This window comes from Carica papaya, chromosome 9 (genome assembly GCF_054855325.1).
Source record: "Carica papaya isolate Zhongbai chromosome 9, ASM5485532v1, whole genome shotgun sequence".
Classification (NCBI taxonomy): Eukaryota; Viridiplantae; Streptophyta; class Magnoliopsida; order Brassicales; family Caricaceae; genus Carica; species Carica papaya.
The window spans coordinates 13,608,898-13,634,246 of record NC_142317.1 but is presented as its reverse complement, the minus strand read 5'-3'; the positions used below and the strand labels follow the sequence as shown (position 1 = coordinate 13,634,246).

Below are 25,349 nucleotides of genomic sequence, written 5' to 3'. Positions count from 1 at the left end.
TGTTTTGGCTGCCTGGAAACATCAACACCTCGTCACTTAATTCAATCACCTCCCCTGGCTCTCTCGCTCTCTCTCTCTCTCTCTCTCTCTCTCTCTCTCTCTAGTCGCGACGAGTTTCTCTGAAAATGGCGTTTCTACTGAATAAAACCTCCATTTCTTCTCACTTTCGATCGCATTCGCAGGTATTCATTTGATTCTATTTGTAGATATATATATATATGTACACATGAACATATATGTAAGAATACATCAGGTATCGGTTTTGTTTAGTTGCTGTATGATTTCTTGTGATCTTTATCTAACTCTTTTATTCTTTCTCTTAAAATTAACAGAAGACGGAGGACGCGCTTTGTCTGTCTCGCCGTGGATTCCATGTAGAGCTCGGGGCTCGCGAGAAAGCTGTGAGACTCGCTTCCATTTTCACTGTTATTATTGCTCGTATAGATGTTGCTTTGCTCATTTTTCTCTTTCGTTTTTTCCCAGATTTTTATTTGCTTATTCGTTCATCTAGAGTTCATGTCCATTTAGGTTTTTAGGGCTTTGTGATATGCCTGATTTTTTCCTTTAGTTGCGATAAGACAAAATCGGCGTTTTAGCTTCTAGATTGAGTTAAATTTGTTCAGTATCAAATTAAAGGACTATTGGACGATTTAGTTTTTTATTTTTTTTAGCTTGAAATTTATATTTGAGCTTGTGTGTGCATGTGGCTGAATGGCGGTGGAAGGGTCCTTCACGGTAGGAGATAATAGCTTTTAACTGCTAATCTTATATGTAAATTTGATCATTTCTGGGTCAACGTTTTTTTAAAAAAATGGTAAATATTACTTAGTTTTCTGTACTTCTTCAGACATGTGTCTGGTTCACTTGGAGCACCAGCTTATTCTTGCTTTCATACTCATGCAGCTGTTGGTTGAGGATCCAGCTCTGAAGAGATTCAACTCACATAAGAAGGGTGTTTGGCGGATAAAAAGAATGGGGGATGTACTAACGATTGTTGTAGTTGCAGGTATGCAAGTTATTGTTGATAAGGTTGAAAAAATGATAGAAGATATCTTATTGTGCTCTTTTTGGTGATTAGTAGAGTTGATGGTTCCAGTCTGGTTTTTGTAATCTTTGATGCACCTGGAAAAAAAAATTTGGTTGTGCCTTTAGCTTGTTTTTGACGTTTAACTTTGAAGACATTATTTGGGAAAGGCCTACATGGGATGGATGCACTGGGATGCAACTTCTAATACGCTTCTTTTCTCTGGAAAGAAAAAATGAATAACACTTTGAAAGAAATAAGATGGAGTTCATGAAAGTTATTATGAAAAATCTTGGCCATGTTTCTAAAAAATTTTGGATTTATGACATTCTGTTCATTAAACGTAAATGTCATAGCTATTTCTTTGAAATAAAAAAGTGTAGCATAATTATGCTTATTTTGATGTATCTCCTAGAACACTCCATAAATGGGCCTTTAATTGCATTTCAAGCCACCAAGTGGAAGCTACTTTTCTCATCAGAATCATCCCATAGAGAGCATCACTGATAGCTTCTTTTTTCTTTTTTTCCCCACATTGACCAAAATAGTTAAAAGCGCCAAATAATAAATTGATAAATTAGCTAGAGTTGTTCTTAGTCAGTACCAAACTTTTCTCCTTTGAAAGGTTAACTCTTTTTCCATTTCGCAAGTCTAAATTCAGACCTACTCACAATTGAGTCCCAAGGGACAGTCTCAAATATTTTATGGAAATGTAGGCACCTTATGTCCCAAATCTGAGAAGGAAAATTGAATCCCAACCTTTTCTGGTTGGTACCAACTCAAACTTGGTCATATTGATTTTGAGATCAGATACCGCTGGGAAGCAAAGTAGAACACATCTAAGGTTTAGTAAAGCTTACGGGTCGGATGTATGGAACGAGGTGGAACATTTGTACAACGCTATCTACTTATTTATTCCTTAGCTTCGAAAAAAGAGGCGACAACAGCAGAATCTTTCTCCAACACCCCAAATAATGGTATTTGGGTGCTGGATTTGACCACAGATCTTGATGATTTAGACTTGGGAGGTGAATGAATATGTCAGTTTATTCCATTGTTTGTCTATATCGTAAAAGGTCAAAGGAAACCTTGAATTACCCAGATTGGAAACTCAATTCAAAAGGGGTCTTTTTGGTAAAATCCTACTATCTCTATTTAGCAAAGGGTGAGAAGAGCCACTGTGCAATTCTTATAGAAATTGCTTTGGGGGCTTTTACACCTAGAATGGCCTTCTTTGCAAGGGAAGTGACAAGGGAATGTACTTTAACCATGGATAATCTCATTAAAAAGGGAATAGTTATTGTGGATAGATGTTATTTATGTAAGAGACATGCGAAGTCGGGTAATCATCTTCTTCTCTGGTGCTACTTCTCTTATCGACATTGTTCTATAGTTTTTTAGTCCATTGGGGGTTAATTGGATAATGGTTGTTTAGGTAAGAGGGAAGATTGGAGCATGAAGGGGCATTCATGGGGATAAGCATTAAAATAAGATATTAGCCTTATCCCTCTGGTTACCTTATAAGTTATTTGGAAGGAAAGAAGAGAAGGTTTTTTGAGGGCGTAGAATTTTCTTTTTATAAGGTCAAGAGTATTGGTTTCGAAACCTAAGTTTTCTAATAAAGGTTCATCGTTTTTATACTTATGATGATTTAATAGATTTGATTGATATTTTTATCTCAAAAATTAGACTTGATTGATATTTTTATAGACCTATAAAGCTTTATGTACTATTAGGCTATACAATTGATGCCTGTATATTATACTATTTTTACTAAAAATAATACTACTATCCTAATGTTGATTCAAATTTCAATTTTGTGGAATAAGAATAGAAATGTAATGGAAATTAAATGAAAATCATAGTCTAATTCTAGATTAATTCCATATCCAATTCAAATTAGGTGCTTATGTGTGTGTGTATATATATATATATTTTGTAAAAGGCCAAAATTAGGGAAATAAAATAATACTGAAATTTATTAATTAGCGGAAGCAGTTTAGAGTTTAGGGTTACATTCTTTATATAGTTTGATTAAAATGCCCAATAGGGTTAATGCTCTTAAAGAACATAAATGAAAAGTGTAATAAGGAAAACTGTTGTGATCCACCTCTGTTCGAAACTGGAGAAACGGAGAGGCAACATTCTAATTAGTTTTTTTACTGTTCAGAATCCGGATCTTGGTCGTCCTGATATGAAATTATTAATATTAAAGGGGGGGAGTTACACTAGTTCAGTAAGAATATCAACGCCTTACCACTGATACAGAAAATTAAAGATTTATAGAAATTGTAAAACAACCAATAAAATTTATTTTTAAAATAAACTCGTTTAATTGAAAACATTAATTTTTTTAATTCTCTTATAAGTTCCTAAATATCATTTATGAATATAAGAATCATAATATTAATTCACACTACGCATTCTAAAATACCAACAGCAATAACGTTTATCATTTTCACTTACGTACCGGTACCGCTAGGGGTCCATAGGGGTCCCCACTACACGTAGCCAAACATTTACGCTATAAATCAAACGGTCGTTCCTATATCCCGTCCGGTAATGAGTGTCAAACATACAATCGCCTCAATACCCCACCCAGTATGAGTGTAATTTAAACAATTTTTAGTCCCTTCCAGTATGAGACTTTTTAGTCCCGTTCGACTGAGAGTAACGTTCACGGTAGGGTTTACCCTAAGCATCGTGTTCGTACACTTTCCCTAGGCACCGGTAAGCCCTGTTTATTTGACACAATTTATTCATGTGTATTCTCTCTATTATCTACTATTTAGGCCTAAGGGGCCCTCACATCTATATCACAAACATACGAGTGCACATTTTTAAGATAGGTACATGAATTAAGAACACATTAAACTAATATAAACATGTTGTACACACAATGGAGTGATCGGATAACATAGACTGAGGAATCTATCCATATTAGTCATAGATTTAAAGTGAATAAATTATAGTATGTAGGATAGTGAATAGATAAATAAAATAAACGACTGAAAAATAAATATTGCAATTAAAACTCAAATAGGTATAAACTAACCGGTTACTTACTCTATTGGCCGCCTGTATTTAATTAATTAAAGGACCGCAGATTAACTTAGATTTCCGTTTATTATCAGTTTAGTTTCAATGAAGTTGTAACAGGGAAAAGGGATGAGAGATCTTTACCCTAGGTTGGTGTCCGGAACACCGCTTTTTTTTTACTATGCTTCCCAGCGGTTCCCGGTTCTTGGATTTATTGGGTTTTATGTTAATGTTAAAATCAAAACTTACGTCAAAATAATGTGGAAATACGCAAAAAAGGGTCAAAAAGGGCAAAAAAAATCTGCGGCACGGCACCACCGCTGGTTCTGCCTTATACGGCGGCTCCTCTCAGGCAGGCTGGTTTCGGCCGATTCTGGGTAAAAACCTACTCAATTCGTGATTAGGTGGCGTCTGTTGGTGGAAAAAGGAAGAAAATCGAGACTTACTAATGTTTTCGATCTCCAACGTGGTGGCTCTGCCGCGGTCTGGCGCTCGTCCTTTGCGGCTCGTGGCTTCTTCAGTCACCCTTTCACCGGAAAATACGTTAGATGGCCATCGAGAAACGGAAGGAACGGGAAAGGATTTTGAGTTCACCAGAGTGTTTTTTAGTTTCAGTTGCGGCGGCTAGGCCAACTCCGCCCTTCATTTATGGCTTTTCTTCGAGTTTTTCTGCATCAAAAAGTGTTTTGGGTAGCTTAGAATGGAAAAACGGGACCAATGGGAGAAAATTGTGCTTACCAGCATCGATTTAGGTCTCTGGTTCGGCAACGACGGTGACTGGCTTCTCCTTCGGCCGCTTTTTTTCTTCTTCTTCTCCGACGAGCAGGTGTGCGGGTAGGGTTAAGGTTTTGGTGGAAGAGGAGTTTAAATACTCTCATTCTCTCGATCTAGGCCGTCCATTCGAGCCTGCATGGACCGATCTCAGCTATCTTATCCCATTTATTCGTGCGCGTGGGAGTGAATACAGGCCGTTGGATCGGTTGGCACAAGGATTGCTCTTGTGGAACGCATGTTCACGTGTCCGCCACGTGGCGCACGACAACTAACCGTGCTGCTTACGTGGCCGTCTTACGTGGCCGCTTTTCCCATTTTTGCACTTTGGCCCCTGCTTTCAATTTTTCTTTTTAAATGGATTCTCTCTTATTTCCAGTTTGGTCCATTTTTAAATTGTTTTTAAAGACATTCAAAATGCAAATATCTAAAAAAAAAATTCTAAAAAATTAAAATTAAATACTTTATTATTATTCTTAAAATTAATTTATGTTATTCCGAGCCTAAATTTTGGGTTTGGGATGTTGCAACTCTCCTTCTTTAAGAAAATTTGGTTTATCAAATTGTTGCCCTCTAGTCAAACAGTTGAGGATATCGGATCTTGAAGTCTGATTCCAACACCTAGGTAGCTTCGTCCTACGAGTGATTTTACCATAGTACTTTGATAAATAGGATTTCTGTGTTGCAAAGTACTCTGCTCTTCCAGTCCAAAATACGTTACCACTACCTCCTCATAAGATAAATTTTTCTGAAGTGGAAGTGACTTGTAGGACAAAACATGTGAAGAATCAAGATTATACTTATGTAGGATCGACACATGAAAGACGTTATGGACTATGGATAGCTCTGGAGGCAGTGCTAGTCTGTTGGCGGATATTCCAATCCTGTCCAAAATCTCAAATGGTCTGATGAATCGGGGTTCAACTTTCTCTTTTTTCCGAACCTGGTGATGTCCTTAAAGAGGATGACCTTAAGGAACACTCGATCATTTTTTTTAAATTCCAAATCTCTCATTTGGGTGTTCGCATAACTTTTCTGTCCACTCTAGGCCGTTTGAATGTTTTTCCTGATCTTGACAATATTCACTGTGGTCTCATTTATAAGATCTAGGCTAATCAATTTCTTCCTGTCGCCCACCTCTTCCCAACAGATTGGTAACCTACAAGGTCGGCCATATAATGTCTCATATAGAGTCATACCAATACTTGTCTGATAATTGTTATTGTAAGCGAACTCTACCAGGGGTAAGTGGTCATCCCAGTGTCTTCTGAAATCTATAACACAAGTTCTGAGTATATCATCCAATGTGCGAATAGTTCGCTCTGATTGTTCATTTGTCTGGGGGTGGAATGCTGTGTTAAGAGACAATTTCGTCTCCATTGCTTGTTGAAGAATTATCCAAAATTGAGAGGTGAATCTGGGGTCCCTGTCCAATATCACTGTCACCAGAACTTCATGTAATCTGACTATTTCCCGAATATAGATTCTAGCTAACTTGTCCAAGGGATTTATCATTCTGATAGTCAGGAAATAGGAGGACTTGGTGAGTCAGTCAACAATCTCCCATATCGCATCGTGTCCCGAGCATGCCTTAGGCGATCCTGTTGTAAAGTCCATGGTGATATGTTTCTATTTCCATTTCAGGATTGGTAAAGGCTGGAGTAGCCCGCTTGGGTGTTGATGCCCTGCTTTGACCTGTTGGCATACAATGCACTTGGAGATGAAATCAACAATTCTCTTTTTCATCCTGCCCCACTAGAATTAGGACTGCATGTTTTGGTACATCTTAGTAATTCCTGAATGTATGGTGAACTTCGAATTGTGAGCTTCTGTCATGATATTCTTCTTCAACTCGCTATAACTAGGAACACACTACATATCTTGAAACCTGAGCAACCTATCAGTAGAGACTCGGAATTCTAAATTCAAACCCTGTTCTGCGTCCTTTCTGAGAGCTATTAGAGTAGGACTGGCCAGTTGTTATTCTCTAGATTAACTCGTGTTGGACTACTAAATGAGTTAGACATGTGGTCCTTTCTAAGTCTTGGAGCTGTATCTGCTGTGTGGCCTTTATCATTCTGCACTCAGAGACCATTATGTGAGTTAACATATCTACATTTTTCCTGCAAAGGGCGTCGGCTACTACATTACCCTTGTCCAAGTGATACAGGATTTTACAATCATAATTCTTAAGGAGTTCTATCTAACGCCTCTGACGTATGTTGAGGTCTTTCTGGGTGAATATATGCTTTAAACTCTTATGGTTCATATAGATTTCAAATGTTTTCTCATATAAGTAATAACGTCATGTCTTCAAGGCGTGGATAATTGCGGCAAGTTCCAAGTTGTGGGTGGGGTAATTCTTTTCACGAGTTTTCAACTGCCTGGACCCATTATCTATGACCTTCTTGTTCTGCATAAGAACGCAACCCAGTTCTTGGTAGGACGCATTACTGTATACTGTATGTATACCCACCCGTTCCATTCAGTGGAGTCAAGACTGGTGCGGTAATTAGTCATTCCTTAAGTTCTGTAAAGCTTTTTTCACATTCCTCATTCTACTCAAATTTGACATTTTTTTTCGTAAGTCGTGTTAGAGGAGCGGTTATATTTGAGAATCTTTCTACAAACTTGCGGTAATAATCTACCATACTCAAGAAGCTTCGAACTTCCTTGACCGAAATAACTGTTTCCAACCTATCACTACATCAATCTTGTCGGGATTTACTGACACTACATCTTTTGATATTATGTGTCATATGAAGGAAATTTGCTAGAGATAAAATCCCTACTTACTCAATTTTGCGTATAGTTTCTTTTTCCTAAAAACTTGTAAGAACTGAGTCAGATGCTGAGCCTGCTCTTTTCTGCGCTTAAAGTAGACTATGATATCATCAATGAATATTACTACAAATTAATCCAAGAACGGCCTGAAGACCATGTTCATCAAATCCATAAAAATTGCAGATGCATTAGTGAATCCGAATGGTATGATCAGGAACTTATAGTGCCCATATTGGGTCCCGAAGGCTGTCTTAGGAATGTTTTCTGTCTTGATCTTCACTTGATGGTATCCCAAATGTAGGTTGATCTTGGAAAAAATTTAGGCACCCTGTAATTGGTTGAAAAGATCATCAATCCTGAGGAGGGATTATTTGCTATTAATTGTGATCCTGTTTAGTTCTGTAGTTAATACCTCAAAAACCCATCACCTTTTCTTGCGAACGTGACTTCAACATCCCAAGAGAATATGCTATATCGGATGAACCCATTATCCTGCAACTCCTTGATTTGTTTTCTCAATTCTTCTATCTCGATACGACTCATTCGATATGGGGCAACCGAGATGGGTTGGGTGTCAGACTGTAGATTTATGGCAAATTCAACTTTTCGATCTATTGGCAATCCTAGTAGTTTATTAGGGAATACATTCGGAAAATCTTGGACAATCGGAATATCTTGAGTGCAAATCTCTTTCTTAGGTTTGCCTAGCGTGGAAAGAATAAATGAGTTAAAGACATTTGATAAACAATGCAGTTATCACGTGTAAACAATATCTAAATTTTGTTTATTAATTCGTGAAAAACTCTTCATTAGAAATGTTGAATACAAGCTTTTTATGAAAATAATCCACAGTAGCGTGATAAGTCGTTAACCAGTTCATTCTTAAAATTACATCAAAATTATCCTGTGTTAAGTGCTATAAGATCTACGCTCAATTCCCTACCTGCTATTTTTATGATACAACCTTTATATATAATATTCCCCAGTAATGTCTCACTCCCATGTGTTGACACGAAGTGTACATAATCAATGTTTTCAAGTAATACATTTAAATTTTGAGTAAAAGCATATGAAACAAAAGAATGTGAAGTATTAGTATCAATTAAAACATATGCAAGGTGGTTGCAGATAGTATACTTATCTTGTATTATATCTGGGTTGGCTTCAGCATCCTGTTGGGTGAGTGTATAGACTCTGCTCTGAACTGCGAGTCTAGCCTAATTATGATTTTGCAGACTCTCTATTGCGTAGTGATGAGCACTTCCACATATGCGGCAGGTGTTGGTGAGACGATAGTAAAGTCGGTCTCCATGATCCTTGCCACAGTGTTGGCAACCCTTGTCGCATTCTGTTACGAGGCCTAGGAAGGAGCTTGAGTTGTGGGTCTTGGTCTCTTGTTCTGCTAGTTCAGTGTAGTAAGTATTGGCCTGGATGTGGAACCGGGAGTCTGGAGTTGCCCATTGCTGGGGAAAAATGCGGAGGTTCCTCTCTATCAATTGTGCCTTGTCCAAGACTGCTGAATATGTGCTGAGCTCGAAGACATAAAACTGTTGTCTGACCCTAGGACGGAGATCCCACTCAAACCTTTTTGTCTTCCTGCCTTCATTTATTATGCTCTCAGGAAATTATCGGCCTAACTTCAAGAATTTTCGAGCATATTCTGATACTGACAAATCTCCCTAGACTAAGGTCCAGATAGAAAATTTTATCTCCTTCAAATGTCGGAGGTATTCTGGAAGGTACTCAACATTGAAGGTTGTCAGAAACTGTTATCAGGTGACTGGAGTGGATAGAGTAGCTTGCTTCAGTTGCCACCAACGCCCTGCCTCACCTACAAGCATGTAAGTGGTAAGAATAACCTTATGTTCGGGAACTACTCCAAGGGTTGCGAAGGCTTTCTCTATCTCTACTAATCAGTATTCAGCTTCTTCAAAAGTGGATATCCCTGTAAAAGTAGATGAATTGAGTCTCTTGTACCTCTCGATGTAGTTTGAGTCCATCGTGGGTGGAGTTGGATCCTGTTGAAGGGAAACTGGATTATGCTGGAGAGGAACCGGGTAGCCTTGTGGCGGCACCTAGTTGTATGGTGGAGGCACCGAATTGTATTATGACGGTGTCGAATGATACTGTGGAGGAGCAGAGTTTTACCGTGGTGGTACTAGATCCTCTCGGTGTGGAGGTGGTTTATACTGTGGTAGTGGTGGAGGGGGATCAGGCAATTCCTTTCTCTCCTCCCTAGCCTACTAGACAAAGATGAATCTCCCAAGCATTTTGAAGAGCCGATCAACATCCTCCCGAAGTGATCCTTCTCGAGCTGCTCTATTTAACGGGGGTCTTCCTCTTCTCATGTTTTTGTACCTACATTTCATAACAAAGGTTTGAGATTTGGGTTGCATTGAATTACTCTAACCCTATGTTCAAGGAATGGTTTCGAGAAACGCAGCTCTGATACCAACTGTAAAAACTCAAAATTAGGGAATTAAAATAATAGTGAAATTTATTAATTAGCGGAAGCAACTTAGAGTTTAGGGTTATATTTCTTGCACAGTTTGATTAAAACGCCTAATAGGGATACGAGAATGCCCTTAAAGAACATAAATAAAAAGTGTAATGAGTAAAACTAATGTGATCAACCTCTGCTTGAAACTGGAGAAACGGAGAGACAACTTCTAGCTAGTTTTCTTATTGTTCAAGATTCGGATCTTGATCGTTCTGATCTGAAATGGTTAATAATAAAGGGGTGAGTTACACTAGATCAATAAGAATATCAACACCTTACCACTGATACAGAAAATCAAAAGTTTGTAGAAATCGTAAAACAACCAATGGAGTTCATTTTTAAAATAAATTCGTTTATCTGAAAATATATATTTTTTTTAACTCACCTGTAAGTTCCTAAATGTCATTTATGAAGATAAGAATCAAAATAGTAATTCACACTACGCATTCTAAAAGACTAACAACAATTAATTTTTATTATTTTCACTTACCTACTGGTGCCGCTGAAAGTCCATAAAGGTCTCCACTACACGTGGACCAAACATTCACTCCATAAATCAAACGGCCGTTCCCATACCACTTCCGATAATGGGCGGCAAATATACAATCGCCTCAATACCCTGTCCGGTATGAGTGTAATTCAATCAATTCCCAATTCCTTCCGATATGGGACTTCTCAGCCCCGTTCGACTGAGAATAACATTTACGGTAGAGTTTACCCTATGTACCAAGTCCGTTTACTCTTTTCCTAGGCACTCAGTAAGCCTGTTTATTTGACACAATTTATTTATGTGTATTCTCTCTATTATCTACTATTTAGCTTTAAGGGGTCTGTGACATCCCAGATGCTAATTAAGAGATGTGGGTGTCAGATACAGAAACAGAATTACGAATGCATGATAAAAATTATATGCAGTTGAGCAAATTAGTACAAATATATAAGTTCCAATTATACATATAACTGAGCCATGAAGTAACTGCAAAATACAATGTCAAAATATAAAAGAAACCGCTTCTTTCATTATACTATTAGACTCATCAGAGTGCGAGAACGATCATGCACTCAAGTTTTGCGAATTCACAGGATCCTCATAAACTTCAACGAGTAGGTCAGCTGGCGGTTCCTCATTATCTTCCTCATCTGGGGGGAGGGGGGCATGAAAAGAGTGAGTTTCATATGCTCGGTAACAAAAACAGTATTTAGATAATATCGTAACGTTTTAAAGGGTGAATTGTTTTAACATACACTTACTATTTGGTTACGTTATAGACCTATTTTGCTTTATAAAAACAATTTATTTATTAAAAAAAAATATCACATTGTAGCCAACAATCAAAATAAACACAACATACCAAACAATAGAGAAAATCAAATAAATCATGAAATGCTCAGATTTTCGTGTCATGCTTCGCGAAGTCATTACAACTTCAATCTCTGAAGGCCGATATAGAATTCCGACTACTTATGTGGAATGATCAGATCAGATTCAGATAACGACAATTTGTTTAGGCACATTCCAGCTTGTCAAATCGTGGCACGATTTATGCCCACGATCGTACCAACCATAGTGGTCCTACCAGATATTTTATGGTCACGATAGTACATAGTTAAAGTTGACTACTAACAGATATTCGCGTCACCATTCTCTCATCCACAAGGAGCAGTCATCTTACATCTTTTCAGATCAGATGGGGGAGGGAGAAAACAGATATCCCGGATGGGAATAGGGGAACAGATACCCCTTAGTGATAAAGAGGTTAATGAAACACTTGATGCGTTATGCATGTCAATACAAATACATATTTCGGACCATTTATGCTTCATTCCACATATTTTTTTTTTATTCCTTTTATTTTCTAGATAACCTTATCGGTTTTATATTATTATAATTACATGCAAATCATCAAGTGTTTATCACTCACATAGCATATTTGAAATTAAGAACAATTCAACTTATTAAGCTTACAAAATACAAAGTATGCAAAACCGGCAAAATCACATAATTATCAATTTAATATTTTCTTTTTGTCTAAAAATACTCCTTAAAACGTTTAAAAAAATATTAAATTTTTTACCAAAACCTTAATAATTTCTTCTACATCATTCTTCTTTTCTTCATCTCCTTCTCTCTCTAGATCACTCTCTCTCTCTCTCTCTCTCTCTCTCTCTCTCTAACTCTTGAAAGGTGGAAGAACAAAAGTGTGGAGAAAATGGGAGGAAGGACCCCTATTTATAGAAAATAGTAGTTGTTAGATTTGCAACAAGTGGTAAAATCTGGTGAAGAGAGAGTAAAAGGATGTTTGGCACGAAAAAGGGAGGAGAAAAACCTCCTCCACCACTGGCGGCACCACCAGCAGCAACATGTTACACAAGGTGGGCGGCGGTACACTGCCCGGGGTGGCAGTGACCTCACCAGCCCAGCGCGTGCGTTGCTGGCCTAGACTGTAGATGCCGGGCTACCCTTCCGCGCGCAGGCCTCAGGCGCGTAGGCCTATCCACGCAAGCCTGCTGCGCAGACAGCACGTGCACAGTGTGCAGTGCCTGCTTGTCTACATGCGATGTGACGCGCGCAGATGAGTCTCACCTGCGTGCGACTAGGCACGCGTGCAGGCCTATCCTTTGCGCCACGCACAATGGGACGTGCAAACTGTGCGAACATTCTGCACCTGTCGTGAACGCACATGCGCACGGACTAACGCGCGGGCAGTCCATTCTCGTAGGATTTTTCTCTCGGGATTTTTTCCCCCGTTTTCCGTTTTTCTTTAAATTCGTTTATTTTAAAAAAATGACGATTAAATAATTAAATTAAAATAAAATTAAATAAAATCAAAATAAATAAAAATCAGCATAATTTACGAATTACGATTAGAAGTTGTGGAATAAAATAAATGAATTCAGTGTGGCCTTAAAGCCTGAATAATTTAGGTTTTCCAAATACAAATTAAGCACAGTCGTGAGCGAGGTGTTGTAGGGTCTGTACATCTATATCACAAATATATGAGTGCACATTTTTAAGATAGGCACATGAATTAAAAAACATATTAAATTGATATAAACATGTTGTGCACGCAATAGAGTGACCGAACAATATAGACTGAGGAACCTTACCACGTTAGTCATAGATTTAAAGCAAATAAATTATAGTGAGCAGGATAGTGAATAAATAAGTAAAGGAAACAACTGAAAAAATAAATACTGCAATTAAAACTCAAACAAGTATAGACTGATCGGTTACTTGCTTTATTGGCCATCAGTACTTAATTAATTAAAGGACTGCAGATTAACTAAGATTTTCGTTTATTATCAATTTAGCCATAACAGGGAAAAGAGGTGAGGGATCTTTATCCTAGGTCGGTGTCTGGAACACCATTTTTTTCACTACGCTTCCCAATAGTTGCCGATTCCTGGATTTCTTAGGTTTTTTTGCTAAAATCAAAACTTACGTCAAAATAACATGGAAATACGCGAAAAACGGCCAAAAGGGGCAAAAAGAATCTCATCGGGGTCAGTCTAGGGTTTTGGCCGCCGTGCTGCGCCACTGGTTCTGCCTTCTACGGCTTCTCCTCTCGATTAGGCTAGTTTCAGGCGGTTCTGGGTGAAAATATGCTCAATTCGTGGTTAGGCGGCGTCGATTGGTGGAAAAAGGAAGAAAACTGAGACTTGTGTTTTCAACTGGGCTCCGCCGCTCGTCCTTTGCGGCTTATTGGGTCACCCTACACTGTAAAATATGTTAGATGGCCGAGGGTTGAGAAACAGAAGTAACGGGAAAGAATTTCTTTACGGAAGTGTTTTTCAATTTCGGTTGCGGTAGCTCGGTCGAGCTCCGCCCTTCGTTTACTGCTTTTTCTCGAGTTTTCTTGCATCAAGAAGTGTTTTGGATAGTTTAGAATGGAAAAACAGGAAAAACAGGAGAAAATCGTGCTTACCAGCATCGATTTGGATCTCTGATGCAGCGGCGATGGTGGTTGGCTTCTCCTCTGGCCGCCCTTCTTCTTCTCTGGCGAGTAGGTGTGCGGCTAGGGTTAGAGTTTCGGTGAAAGAGGAGTTTAAATACTCCTCTTCTCTTGATTTGCGCTGTCCATTCGGGGCTACGTGGATTGATCTCAGCCGTAAGATCCCATTTATTCGAGAAACAAATCCGAACCATTTAATTGAAGGCACGCGGACCATTTGATTGCGCCTCATGGGGGAATGGATATGGGCTATTTGCACGCGCTGGAGCGACTACGTGCCGTTGGATTGTTTGGCATGTGAATTACCTGCGTGGAACGCGTGCTAGCGTGTTCACCATGCGGCGCACAACGACTGACCGTGCTACTAACGTGGCTGTCCTACATGACCGTTTTCCCCATTTTTGCACTTTGGCTCTTTCAATTTTTCTTTTTAAATGGGTTCTCCGTTATTTTTATTTTGGATCCTTCATTTTGAAATTGTTTTCAAAAACATCCAAAATGCAAATATTTAAAAAACAATTCTAAAAAATTAAAATTAAATATTTTATTATTATTCTTAAAATTAATTTATGCCATCTCGAGTCTAAATTTCTGGCGTGGGATATTACATATTTTGATCACTGTCAATACAAAATCCATAGTTGTGCACTTAAGATAGGAGTGATCTTGATCTAGTTATGCATCAAATAGTTTTAGTCTAGGACTTGAATGAGAATAGAATAGATCTGAATCAAACAAAACTTTGTGGTCATGATATTTTTAAAATTCAACACCCTTAGCTTTCCTGCTTATGCTGGATTAAGTATTGTAAAGCATTTATACTAAAAAATTGAAACACATTAACATCAAAAGTGGTGTTTTTTAGTGTAAATTATGTGTAAATTATAAATAATTTTTACGGATCAAATAACTATATTTAGGACTTGAGTGAGAATAATTAGTTTAAACCAAATGCAATTTAAGCTTGGTAGTGTTGCATTGTCCATATGAAGGGAAAAGTCAAAATCTAATTTGCCTATGTTTGTTGGAAGTATGATGATAAATGCTTCTGTTTTCCATTATCAAGAAAAGGTAATAAATCCTTCACATTACCCCAGATTATTTTTGAGATAAAAGAGAGAAATGCAATTAAAATGGACGTCAGGAGACGTAATATACAAGAAAGAGGATTTAGAGCTCAGTGAGAATATTTACAATCGAACCTAAATCCTCAAAAGAGTCAAGATTGTGGCCAAGTACAATAGTACCAAAAAGTACAGCCACCTATTCTTTGATAAAATCAAAATTTGTCTCTTTACCCTCAAATATCCTATAATTTATTTCTTTCCAAATGATCCGTAAAATAGTTAATGGGATTACTTTATGCCATCTATTCCTTGTTTTAAGCCCTTCCCAAGCCAGCAATTGATCCTTAACAGATCCAGAAATAACCCAGGAGATGCCAAGAAGCTTGTAGATCATAGACCATAGCTCAAAGGCAACCAGACACCAAAGAAGGTGGTTACAAGACTCATAGTTTCTTCTGCACATAGTACACCAGTTAACCATGGCATAACCTCTTTTCATGAGGTTATCAATGGTGAGAATACAACCCAAGAGGCTTCCCAAGCAAAGACAGAAATTCTGGGAGAAACATTGTAATTCCAGTTAATCTTGCGAGGGAAAACAATAGCAGAATCCGCGCTAGCAATTAAGAATTTATAGAAGGATTTAACTGTAACGGAGCCTTTTTTTACACAAATTCCAGCATAATTTATTAGGCTCAGTCCCCATATTCACATCAGCCAGCAACCGGTGCAGATTCACATATTCCATCACCTCTCAATCTTTTGAATTTCTTGTGACAAATACATCCTAAACCAGGGGGTTGCTGATCCTGTAAGCTTTTTCTAGAAGCATGTTTTTGTCTTTGGCAATAGTATAAATGTGAGGAAACTGATTTTGCAGACTTAACTGACCACACCAAATATCCTGCCAAAACCTGATCTTGTCTCCTTTCCCGGCCACCCATTTACAGTTGTTCCATACAAGCTCCTTGGAAGTCATAATGCTCTTCCAAAGACTGAAACCAAAAGAGTTCCTATTAACATGACTATAATCAGACGTATCGTTGCCAAACCATTTACAAGCAATAACTCTCTTCCACAAGCTGTCATTATCATTCCAGAACCTCCAAATCCATTTGCCATGTAAAGCTTTGTTAAGACACAATATTGATCTTATGCCTAAGCCACCATCTTTGGTCTGTTTTTGGATATGCTCCCATTTAACTAAATGGAACTTCCTCCTCGTGGCGTCATCCCCCCAAAAAAATCTGTATTGAATAGCTTCAAGTTTTTTGGCAACATTTTTGGGAATAGTGAGCCCCAATAAAAAATAAATGGGGAGATTGGATAAGGTGCTTTTGATTAGAGTTAAACGCCCTCCCTTAGATAGGAGTTTACTTTTCCAGCATGCCAGTGTGCTCTAAAACATATCAATAATTGGCTCCCAACTGTTTTTGTCTTTATGTCTAGCACCAAGAGGTACACTCAAATATTTTAATGGAAGTTGGCCAGATTTGCAACCGAGAGCATAAGCAAGAGGACCAGCAGAATTATCCCCCAGATTAATCAGTTCAGATTTATCTATATTAATCTTCAGCCCTGAGACAGCCTGAAAACACAATAAAATGCAACGAAAGCGTAAGATGTTATTAACATTATCTTGACAAAAAAAAAGTGTCATCAGCGAAGAATAAATGTGAGAATTCCAGTTGACACTTATTCTTTCCCACTAGAAGGCCTCGGAACGTCCCAATAGATCGAGCTTGCATTACAAGCTTGTTAAGTGCTTCCATGACAATAATAAATAAAAGTATGGAGAGGGAATCAACTTGCCTTAAACCCCTAATAGCATCAAAAAACTTTGATGGATCACCATTTATCATCACCGCAAAACAGGGGTGGTAGTAATACATTCTCTAATCCAGCTATGCCATTTAGTTCCGAATCCAAGATTCTCAAGCATATGATCAACAAAACCCCAAGAGACATGGTCAAAGGCTTTCTCCATGTCTAGCTTACTTAAGATGCCACTTTTTTTATTTCGGATCACATCATCTACCACCTCATTGGCCATAAGGATGGCATCGGATATTTGCCGACCATGCACAAAAGCTTGCTGATTTTCCCCAATGATCGACCCAAGAATTTTGGACAATCTAGAGGCCAACACTTTAGAGAGAAGTTTGTATGCACAGCCTACCAAACTGATAGGGTGGAAGTCTTTAATTTTTTAAGCATTCTTCCTTTTTGGAATCAAACCATAAAATAGCATTCAGAGATTTGACAAAGGAGGAGTTCTTGTGGAAATCCATGAAGAAATCCATGATATCTTTCTTAACCACACCCCAAAACAGTTGAAGAAATTTCGTGTTAAAACCATCTAGACTTGGAGCTTTATCACCCTCACAGCTCATAAGACAATCATAAGCTTCCATTTCAGAAAATTCAGCTTCAAGTAGGGAAACATCAGCCTCATCCAATCTGTTAAAAAGGCAATTATCCAATTTCGGTCTCCAAGAACAATCTTCGGTGAACAAATTTTGGAAACAATTGCGAGCACTGTCCCTCATATCGTTGTTGCCCTCAATTCTGGAATTGTCAATACAAAGTTCCTCAACATAATTTATACTTCTGCGGTAGTTGGCCAGGCAGTGAAAATATTTAGTATTTTTATCGCCTTCTTTGAGCCATTTTTCCCTACCATTTTGTTTCCAAGAAATAGCTTCCAGATTGAGTTTGGAGGCTAACTCAAGTTTAAGATTATTCCTTCTTTCTCTGTCAGTAGCAGATAAGCCCAGCTCACCATCCTGCTTATCAAGAATACCATTTTCCTTCATGAGATCACTGATTAGACCATTCTCCACCCTGTCCACTTCTTTAACCCACACTGTAATTTCTTCTTTCAGTTTTTTAAGCTTGCTGGCAAGGCGGAAACTAGGTGTCCCTCTGTAGATAGAATTATTCCACAGATTCAACCATGACCCTGAAACTCTCAACTTTAATACCATTTATTGTCAATTCTGAATGGGGAAGGACCTCATTTGATACCCCCAGGATCTAGAACAATAGGAAAATGATCAGAGAGGGTTCTAGTAAATACCTTTTGAGAAAGATTAGGCATTTCCAGTAGGAGTTCATGGCTGACGAGAAAGCAATCAATCCTTGAAAAGGATGGAATATGTCTGTCATTGCTCCACGTCCAATTCCCCCCTTTCAGCGGAAGATCAACCAGACCGCAAACATCAATAAATTGTTGGAAATCACTAGCTTCAGAAGTAGAGAACAGGTTACTGGACCTCTCTCATCTCCTCGGGGTCATGTTAAAATCTCCACCAATCACACCTTTATTTTCCCATCTGTGGAAGCAAGCTAATATTTCATCCCAAAAGGAGGCCCGCTCCGCGCTGTTGTCTCTACAATACACACCAGTGAAGAACCAATCAGAACCTGTAATAGAGTTGTTAAATAAGCATGATGCGGTAATTTCCCCCAAAGAGCATATCTTTGCAATCAACAACGTTTTTATTCCACATAACCAAAATGCCCCCAGCATTACCCTAGCCGGACTAGAAACCCAGCCAATAGAGTTCACATTCCACAGACTGTTAATGATTTTCTCAATAACCTCCTGAATTTTAATTTCTTAAAAGCAGACAATCGTTGATTTGCATCTAGCTAGACACCCTCTAATAGTGTTCCTTTTACTTGGGTCATTGAGACCCCGAACATTCCAAGATATAGTTTTTTCTATCATTGATTCACTGAAGAATTCTCTGCATTAGCTCCCTCTGTATGACCTTCGATTCTGTCATAGTTTATAGAGCACTGGAGTCGTTTCAATTCCCTTGAACCCCCAACTTGCTGCTTATTCTTTCCTTTGTTGTTTAGGGACTATTCTCAGTCTTCTGAGCATTTCTTCTATCCAGCTCAGCAAACAGAGCTAAAGCTCTGTCTTCAATCCCGTCATACGAGACACCAAGCATTTGGCTAATAGCTCTTATATTCTGAATAACCCAGAAAGAATATATCTGAGCTTCACTCCACTCAGCAGGCACACTAATCGGCTGAATAATCTTCGTCATTTCAGAAGATATGGGAGAAAGAGAATAATCAGGCTCTTCATTAATAGCCAAAACGCAAAGGCTATCACCCTCATGATTCGGAGATAACACCTCAAGAGGAACAACAGACCCAGTAGCCAAATGGTTGACATATTGGAAGAGATCAGAATTTAAAGAAAACTCATGATAGGGGACAGAGTCGACGTACCTCATCTCAGAGCAAAGCACGACCATATCTTCACCATCACCACTGTTAGGGCACAACTTCGACGCTGTGGGTGTGACTGGTGAAGGACCCCCCATGACTTGCTTGTTCAGCACTTTAGGGTCCAAGTCTTGGGTCTGGTTGGTTTGTTTGGGTCTCCATTTAACCTTCGAGCTCCTTGTTTTAAACTTTGGGCCTCTAGTCTTGGTCCCAAGAATTTTCTGGGCTTCCTTGCTTGTCCCCACGTGATCAATCCATTTTCCTTTTTCAGCCCGAGTGGGTTTGGGCCTATTCGTATTGGGTTTGGAAGAGATGGATTTAGCTTTTCCCCTGCTTAGCACAGGAAAGTGGTCACTAATTTGAATTTTGAATTTTGAAAAGATTGGGTCGGATCCCTTCTCTACCTGGAATGGTGACGCGCGGTCTGCTTTCAGCACCTCAGCAAAAGATTTCAATCCCACTATTCCAACCAGAATTTGCACACCGCATCTGCATTGAGGACAGTTGAAGAGAAGTGTGCATGCGGAAGGGTCGTCCGAAACATTGTGACTATCTGGGAGGCACACTGGAGGAACAGGTTTGGCTTTTTCAAAAGGACTTTCCAGCGGAACCACCAATAGCTCAAAGATTGCTGTCATCATGCGCCACCATCCCCCACCTTGGTAGCCCTCCGGAATGAAAATGCGTTTGAAGGAATTTCTGTTTACCTCAGATAGAACAAGCGTTCGACCTCTTCAATTCCGACAGAGCACGATATAGAGGTGTTGGGCATTATCAATCAATTTCTTGCCCCGCATGACTCCACTTTTAAGCCAATAAAAATCACTTAATGCGTCCACCAACCATTTGGCCTCAGCTTTATTCAGAGAGATTGTGGTGCGGGAGCCCCTCCCATTTTCACTAATTCTTGACCCATCAAGCTTTTTACCGTCACAAGCAACATCAAAAGATTTCCAGTCAACAAGAATGAAACGTTTGGAAACATTCGAGGACATTACAGGCTGGAAAAAAATTATTAAGGCAACGCCAGACGAGGCCGACCTCAGTCCTAGAGACCTTAGCAAGACCGAAAAATATTCTCCAAGCAGAGGGAAGGATAAGAAAATAAGATGGAATGGGTAGTTGTGACGAAGGAGCAAGAGGGATTAGAGAGAGAGTTTAGAGAGAAAGAGAGGGATCACATTACCCCAAATGCTTGTAGTTTTGTCTTCTCAAAGTAAGGATGCAAAATTACGAAATCTAACTTTCCTATATGTTTGTTGGAAATTTGGTAAGCAATGATTCTGTTTTCCAATTATCAAGGAAAAGTGCTTTATCTTCCATAACCGATCTTGTCTAATTGACTTTTTTAGAGCAAATTACCAATTTAGTTCCTAAACATTAACCTTTTTTATTTTAGTCCTAAATATTTTTTTGTTACAAAAGAGTCCCTAAATTCTTTAATTCTTTTCAAAGGCACTGGCAGCATTAATTTTAATAGGAAAAAACGGGACTTTTACAGAATATATATATATATATATATAGAACTCTCTCTCTTCTCTCTCCCCCTCTCCTTCTCTTCGAAGCTCTCTCCCTTCACCATGCAAATCCTCAACAAGAGATTTTATCATTTTCTTCAATAATCCACAACAAAAGTGCTTGGAAATATAAGGATTTAGAGAAATATAAGAAGATTTCATCATTTTCTTCAACAACCCACAACGACGGTGATCCAAAATATAAGGATTAGAGAAATATAAGAAGATTTCCTCATTTTCTTGACAATCCACTTCAGTAGAACTTCAACTATTGACATCAGCATTTCCATTTGGCTGATTGAGCCATTAAAAAATTTATCTGGATTTGATCTCACGGTAACAATGAGTCTTAAAACAGAAGCCAAGGGGCATTAGATGGACAATTTTGGTTCAGGGTTAAAAAGTAGGTACATATTTTATTTTTAAATATTCAAATTAGTCCCTGTACTATTTTTTTTTCACTTTTGGTGCTACTTAAAAAACTATATGTTATAGTCCCTGGCTGTTAAATGCCATTAACATCATCAGTGGTAATGCCATGCAGCAATAAGTTGGATACATGTCTGTTAAATATCAGCTGTCACGTGTTCGATGACTAGAGGAGAGCAGGAACCAATTGAATTGATTTAATTGGTTCAAACCGTACTGGTTAGGGGAACCGATTCGATTAAAGCAGTTCACTGCCCTAAATTAGTTTAACCAACTTGGTTAAACTGAAATTCTGTTTGATTATGGTTCGCCGGACCAGCAGACCAAGCCAAAAGAATAATCGAATATATATTTTATATTTAAATTATAGTTATATATAATATAATATATAATTATCCCCCAGTTCAGCCCTCTTCATAGTTAACCCCTACACTCGATCCTACAAACACCCTCAATCCTCAACAACTTCTAAAGTCTCTCACCCTTGCTCCCACATCTTTCTCAATTGAACCAGAGGAGGTCCAGTTGTGAGCCATCTAGAGTCCAGACCAGAACGGCTGAACCACAGGTCCACAAAAGCTCTCTCTCTAGTCTCCCCTGAGTCTACTCGACTCTCTCTCGTCTCTGTGAGTCTGTGCCTATTTCTCTTTCCCATCTCATCTAATATCTCTCCCTCATGATCTCACACTCTCACTCACTCAGTCACACTCACCAGTCACCCTCATCCTTCAGTCCAGCGGTCCCCCCTACTCAGCACTCACCAGTCGCCCACCACAGCGAGGGTCCATGGTGCTCACCCTCAACTTGGATTATGTATCAAACTCTCATAAATATATTTTTAGTTTAATTTTGTATTTTTATTTTCATTTTATATTTAATGTGGCTGATGTTATTTCTACGCAAGTTTGGTTTTACAAAGTTTGGCTGCCAGCCAACTTGCAAGGAGAGGTTTTCTGCTTCTTTTTTGTTTTTGAGGAAATTTCTGCTTCTTGTTTTAATTAAGCCATTGGTCCAACTTTTGTTGGATTTATTAAAAGTCCTATGTCTCATTTGGGAACAAAAAAAAATTGGAAACCAACAAAAGAATTAAAAATTCTAAGTCCCATCCAGAACCGGTCAGTTTGATTTTGGTTGTAAGTCCTGGTTTGGTCAGTTCTGTTTGGTTAAGTGAGATATGTTGGTTTTTTATTTTTATTTTTAAAAAATGATATAGGTTGGTTTTTTCGGTTAAATTTTTTTTTTACCGAAATCAACCAAACTGACGGTTGCATACCCCTATTAGTAACATAGCATCTGACGTGGTGAGTTTTTAAAATCTAGGAATTCATGAACAGGTCCAGATAAATAAAGGCAATTGATTTGAACCTGCCTGTATACAATACTAACAAATTCCCAATGCCTCGTGGATGATCCTGACAACTTCCTCATTGATTTCCTCAATTGATGATGAGCTCTCAGGCGCGCCATCTGCTACCTTTTCCACTGACTCATAAATCTTCATGAGCCTTGCCTCCACCTACTTTAAAAGCTTCCCATAGGCCTCGCACATCTCATCAAGTGGCACTGTTGCTCCTCTGCCATGAAGGACACTATTGAAGGCGGTCCATGTTAGTAGGATGTGGACAAAGGACGAGTTCATCAAGTGATTTGGAGAGGGAAGTGGCAATCTCCTCCACTTTTGTGTAGGCCCTATCTACAGTCTTGTGGTCAAGGTGGGGGCCCAGTGTGTTGAGGATGAATCAGGTTTGGGCGATATTGAATATGGCATTGGTCATTGAGGCCAAGACCTCGGCTTGGATGAGGTCGGGGATCTTGGTCATTATTTCTTGGGTTTAACCTGAAAATGAAGGATGAGGAGGACAGTGTGGGATGGCAGCAGCTGTGGAGGAGGAGAAATGGAGGTGGGAATTATATACATAGACTGGTTCAATTGATAAAAACTCGGTTCTCTTTATTTCTTTAGACTAGTTCATGGGTTCCCAGATTTTAAAAACTTGCCACGTCAAATGCCATGTCACTGGACACATGGCATCTGATGTGAAAATTTTTCCAATCAGAACAAGAAACTTGTCAACTCGTTGGAATATTTGTCGCACTAACAGACAAGGACCAAAACAAATATTTTTTTAAGAATAGAGAGACCAAAAGTGTAAAAAAATAGTGTAAGAAGTAATTTGAATATTTAAAAATAGTATAGGAGCCAATTTAGTATTTAGGTTAAAAAAAAGTACGAGAAATTATATGAAAGAGATAAAATTGAGGGGATGAAAAAAGAAAAGGAGAGGTTTCAGTTTAAGGAGATGGCTGGTTTTTTAGTCATCGCTGGAAACGACCTGCTGCTTCCTGCTGACAACTTTCACAATCTTCAGACTTGGCTTGCCTATTGTGCTCTGCGACCGAGTACTTCTCGATCTTGACCACATGCAGGTCCTTCACGTTTTATTTTGGCTTCCACCAGCTGGCCAACAGAGATTTCGTAGCAGCAGAGGCAAGGAGAGGAAATGCCAGCAGCAGAAGCGAAAGGAAGAGACAGAGGTGGCTTTGCCTGCTTATTAATATATTTCAATTTATTTTTTTTTCCATCTACAAAGATTGAGAAAAGAGGGGGGAGAAGGAGAGAAGAGAGAATCCAAACAAGCTTAATAGTTGTGTTTTGTAAGTTAAGTTGGACAGAGTTAATGATTTGAAAAGAATTTGAAATTTTCGGACATTGTTTTGTGACGGAAAAAACATTTATGACAATTTGAAAAATGAGCTAAAGTTTGAGGACTAAGTTCGTAATTTTTCTATATTTTTGTTTGAAGTTTTTGTAACTTTTGCTCTTTAAACGACCACTCTGAGGAGCTTGAGTTATAAAATTCATGTTGAACTTCTGGATGTTGGAGCATTAGTAAACTTGCCTTATGGAAGATTTGCATTTCCTTGGATGAAGACAATCTAGAATGTTTTCTTAGAAGATTAGATGAACCGGGAGGAGGACATCAGGTTGCTGGCTTGTTATAACAAGCCTAATTCTAGTTGTACTGAGCATAAGTAGGTTTTCATGTTAGTTTACTGCTGTGAAGATGATTGGTCTTCCAAAACAATTCTTAATGTTTGGCTGTCATGAAGAGATTCCCGTTTACTTTTGGGTATACTCTCAAATTTAAATGCTGATTTTTGTGAATTCTGTTATTGTAAAGTACTCCTTTGGGGTTGTCCAGAGGGGAATGAGAGAGCTTTCAAGGTGGTTAGAGTTAATTGATTCCAAACATTTTATTCAGAGGTCATTCTTTGTATTCAGGGGAAGATCTAAGGAACTTCTAGAGGTCCTTATTGCAAATACTTTTATGTAGAGGCAGCACCCTCCTTGGCCACTTGTATATTAGATTTATTTTTCTTCTAAAAAGAAAAAATTAATTTTAAAGTTATATCAACATGCAGCTGTAGATTATATGTACTTGTGTGTGAGTGTGTTTCTTCCTTTTTTTCCTGACTGAATCATCACAGTCACTGCATGTTTAAATTTCGTTTTTTCTAGTGTTTGTGATATTAGATGAGTATGGTTGTAGAACTATGGCAAGTTTGTCTTTCATCATAAATCTCTCACATAATTGTAATTATTTCTTTTTTTCCTTTTTATTTTCAGGCTGTTGCTATGAAATTTATGTCAAAGCAGTGATGAGAGAAAAAGCTCGGAAACAGGCAGGTGCTGCAAGTGCGAGTGCGTAGAGTCTGTTCGTCTAGAGCTGTTCTTTTTGTTGCTTAGAATTGAAATTGTCATGGGTTTACCTCGTTGTTCAATAAGCAGAACAGAAGTATTTTTATGAAATGCTTGAAATATTGGAGCTGTTCAATTACATAGTGTATCTCATAAAATTTTCATGTTATATCTTGTGTTTTGAGGAATTTGTGGCCAAGTAAATTTGGTGTGGAGGCATTTAGTCTGAAGTGCTTGAAATATTGATCTTCCTTTCATCCTAGCTCAAGTTTGAGAGAGAAATGCTGGTCAATGCTTTATTTAGAAAAAAATATCATAAA

At 38.4% G+C, this 25,349-nt stretch overlaps 1 protein-coding gene across 1 annotated transcript; it reads left to right on the top strand.

Moving 5' to 3' along the window:
* LOC110825084 (succinate dehydrogenase subunit 7A, mitochondrial-like) lies at window positions 1-25,198 on the top strand. Its single transcript, XM_088212030.1, has 4 exons — window positions 1-182; window positions 333-401; window positions 904-1,006; window positions 24,958-25,198. Exons 1-4 carry the CDS (start codon window positions 126-128, stop codon window positions 25,038-25,040), a joined length of 312 nt encoding a protein of 103 aa, XP_088068156.1. The 5' UTR covers window positions 1-125; the 3' UTR covers window positions 25,041-25,198.
* The last annotated feature ends 151 nt before the right edge of the window (window positions 25,199-25,349 follow it).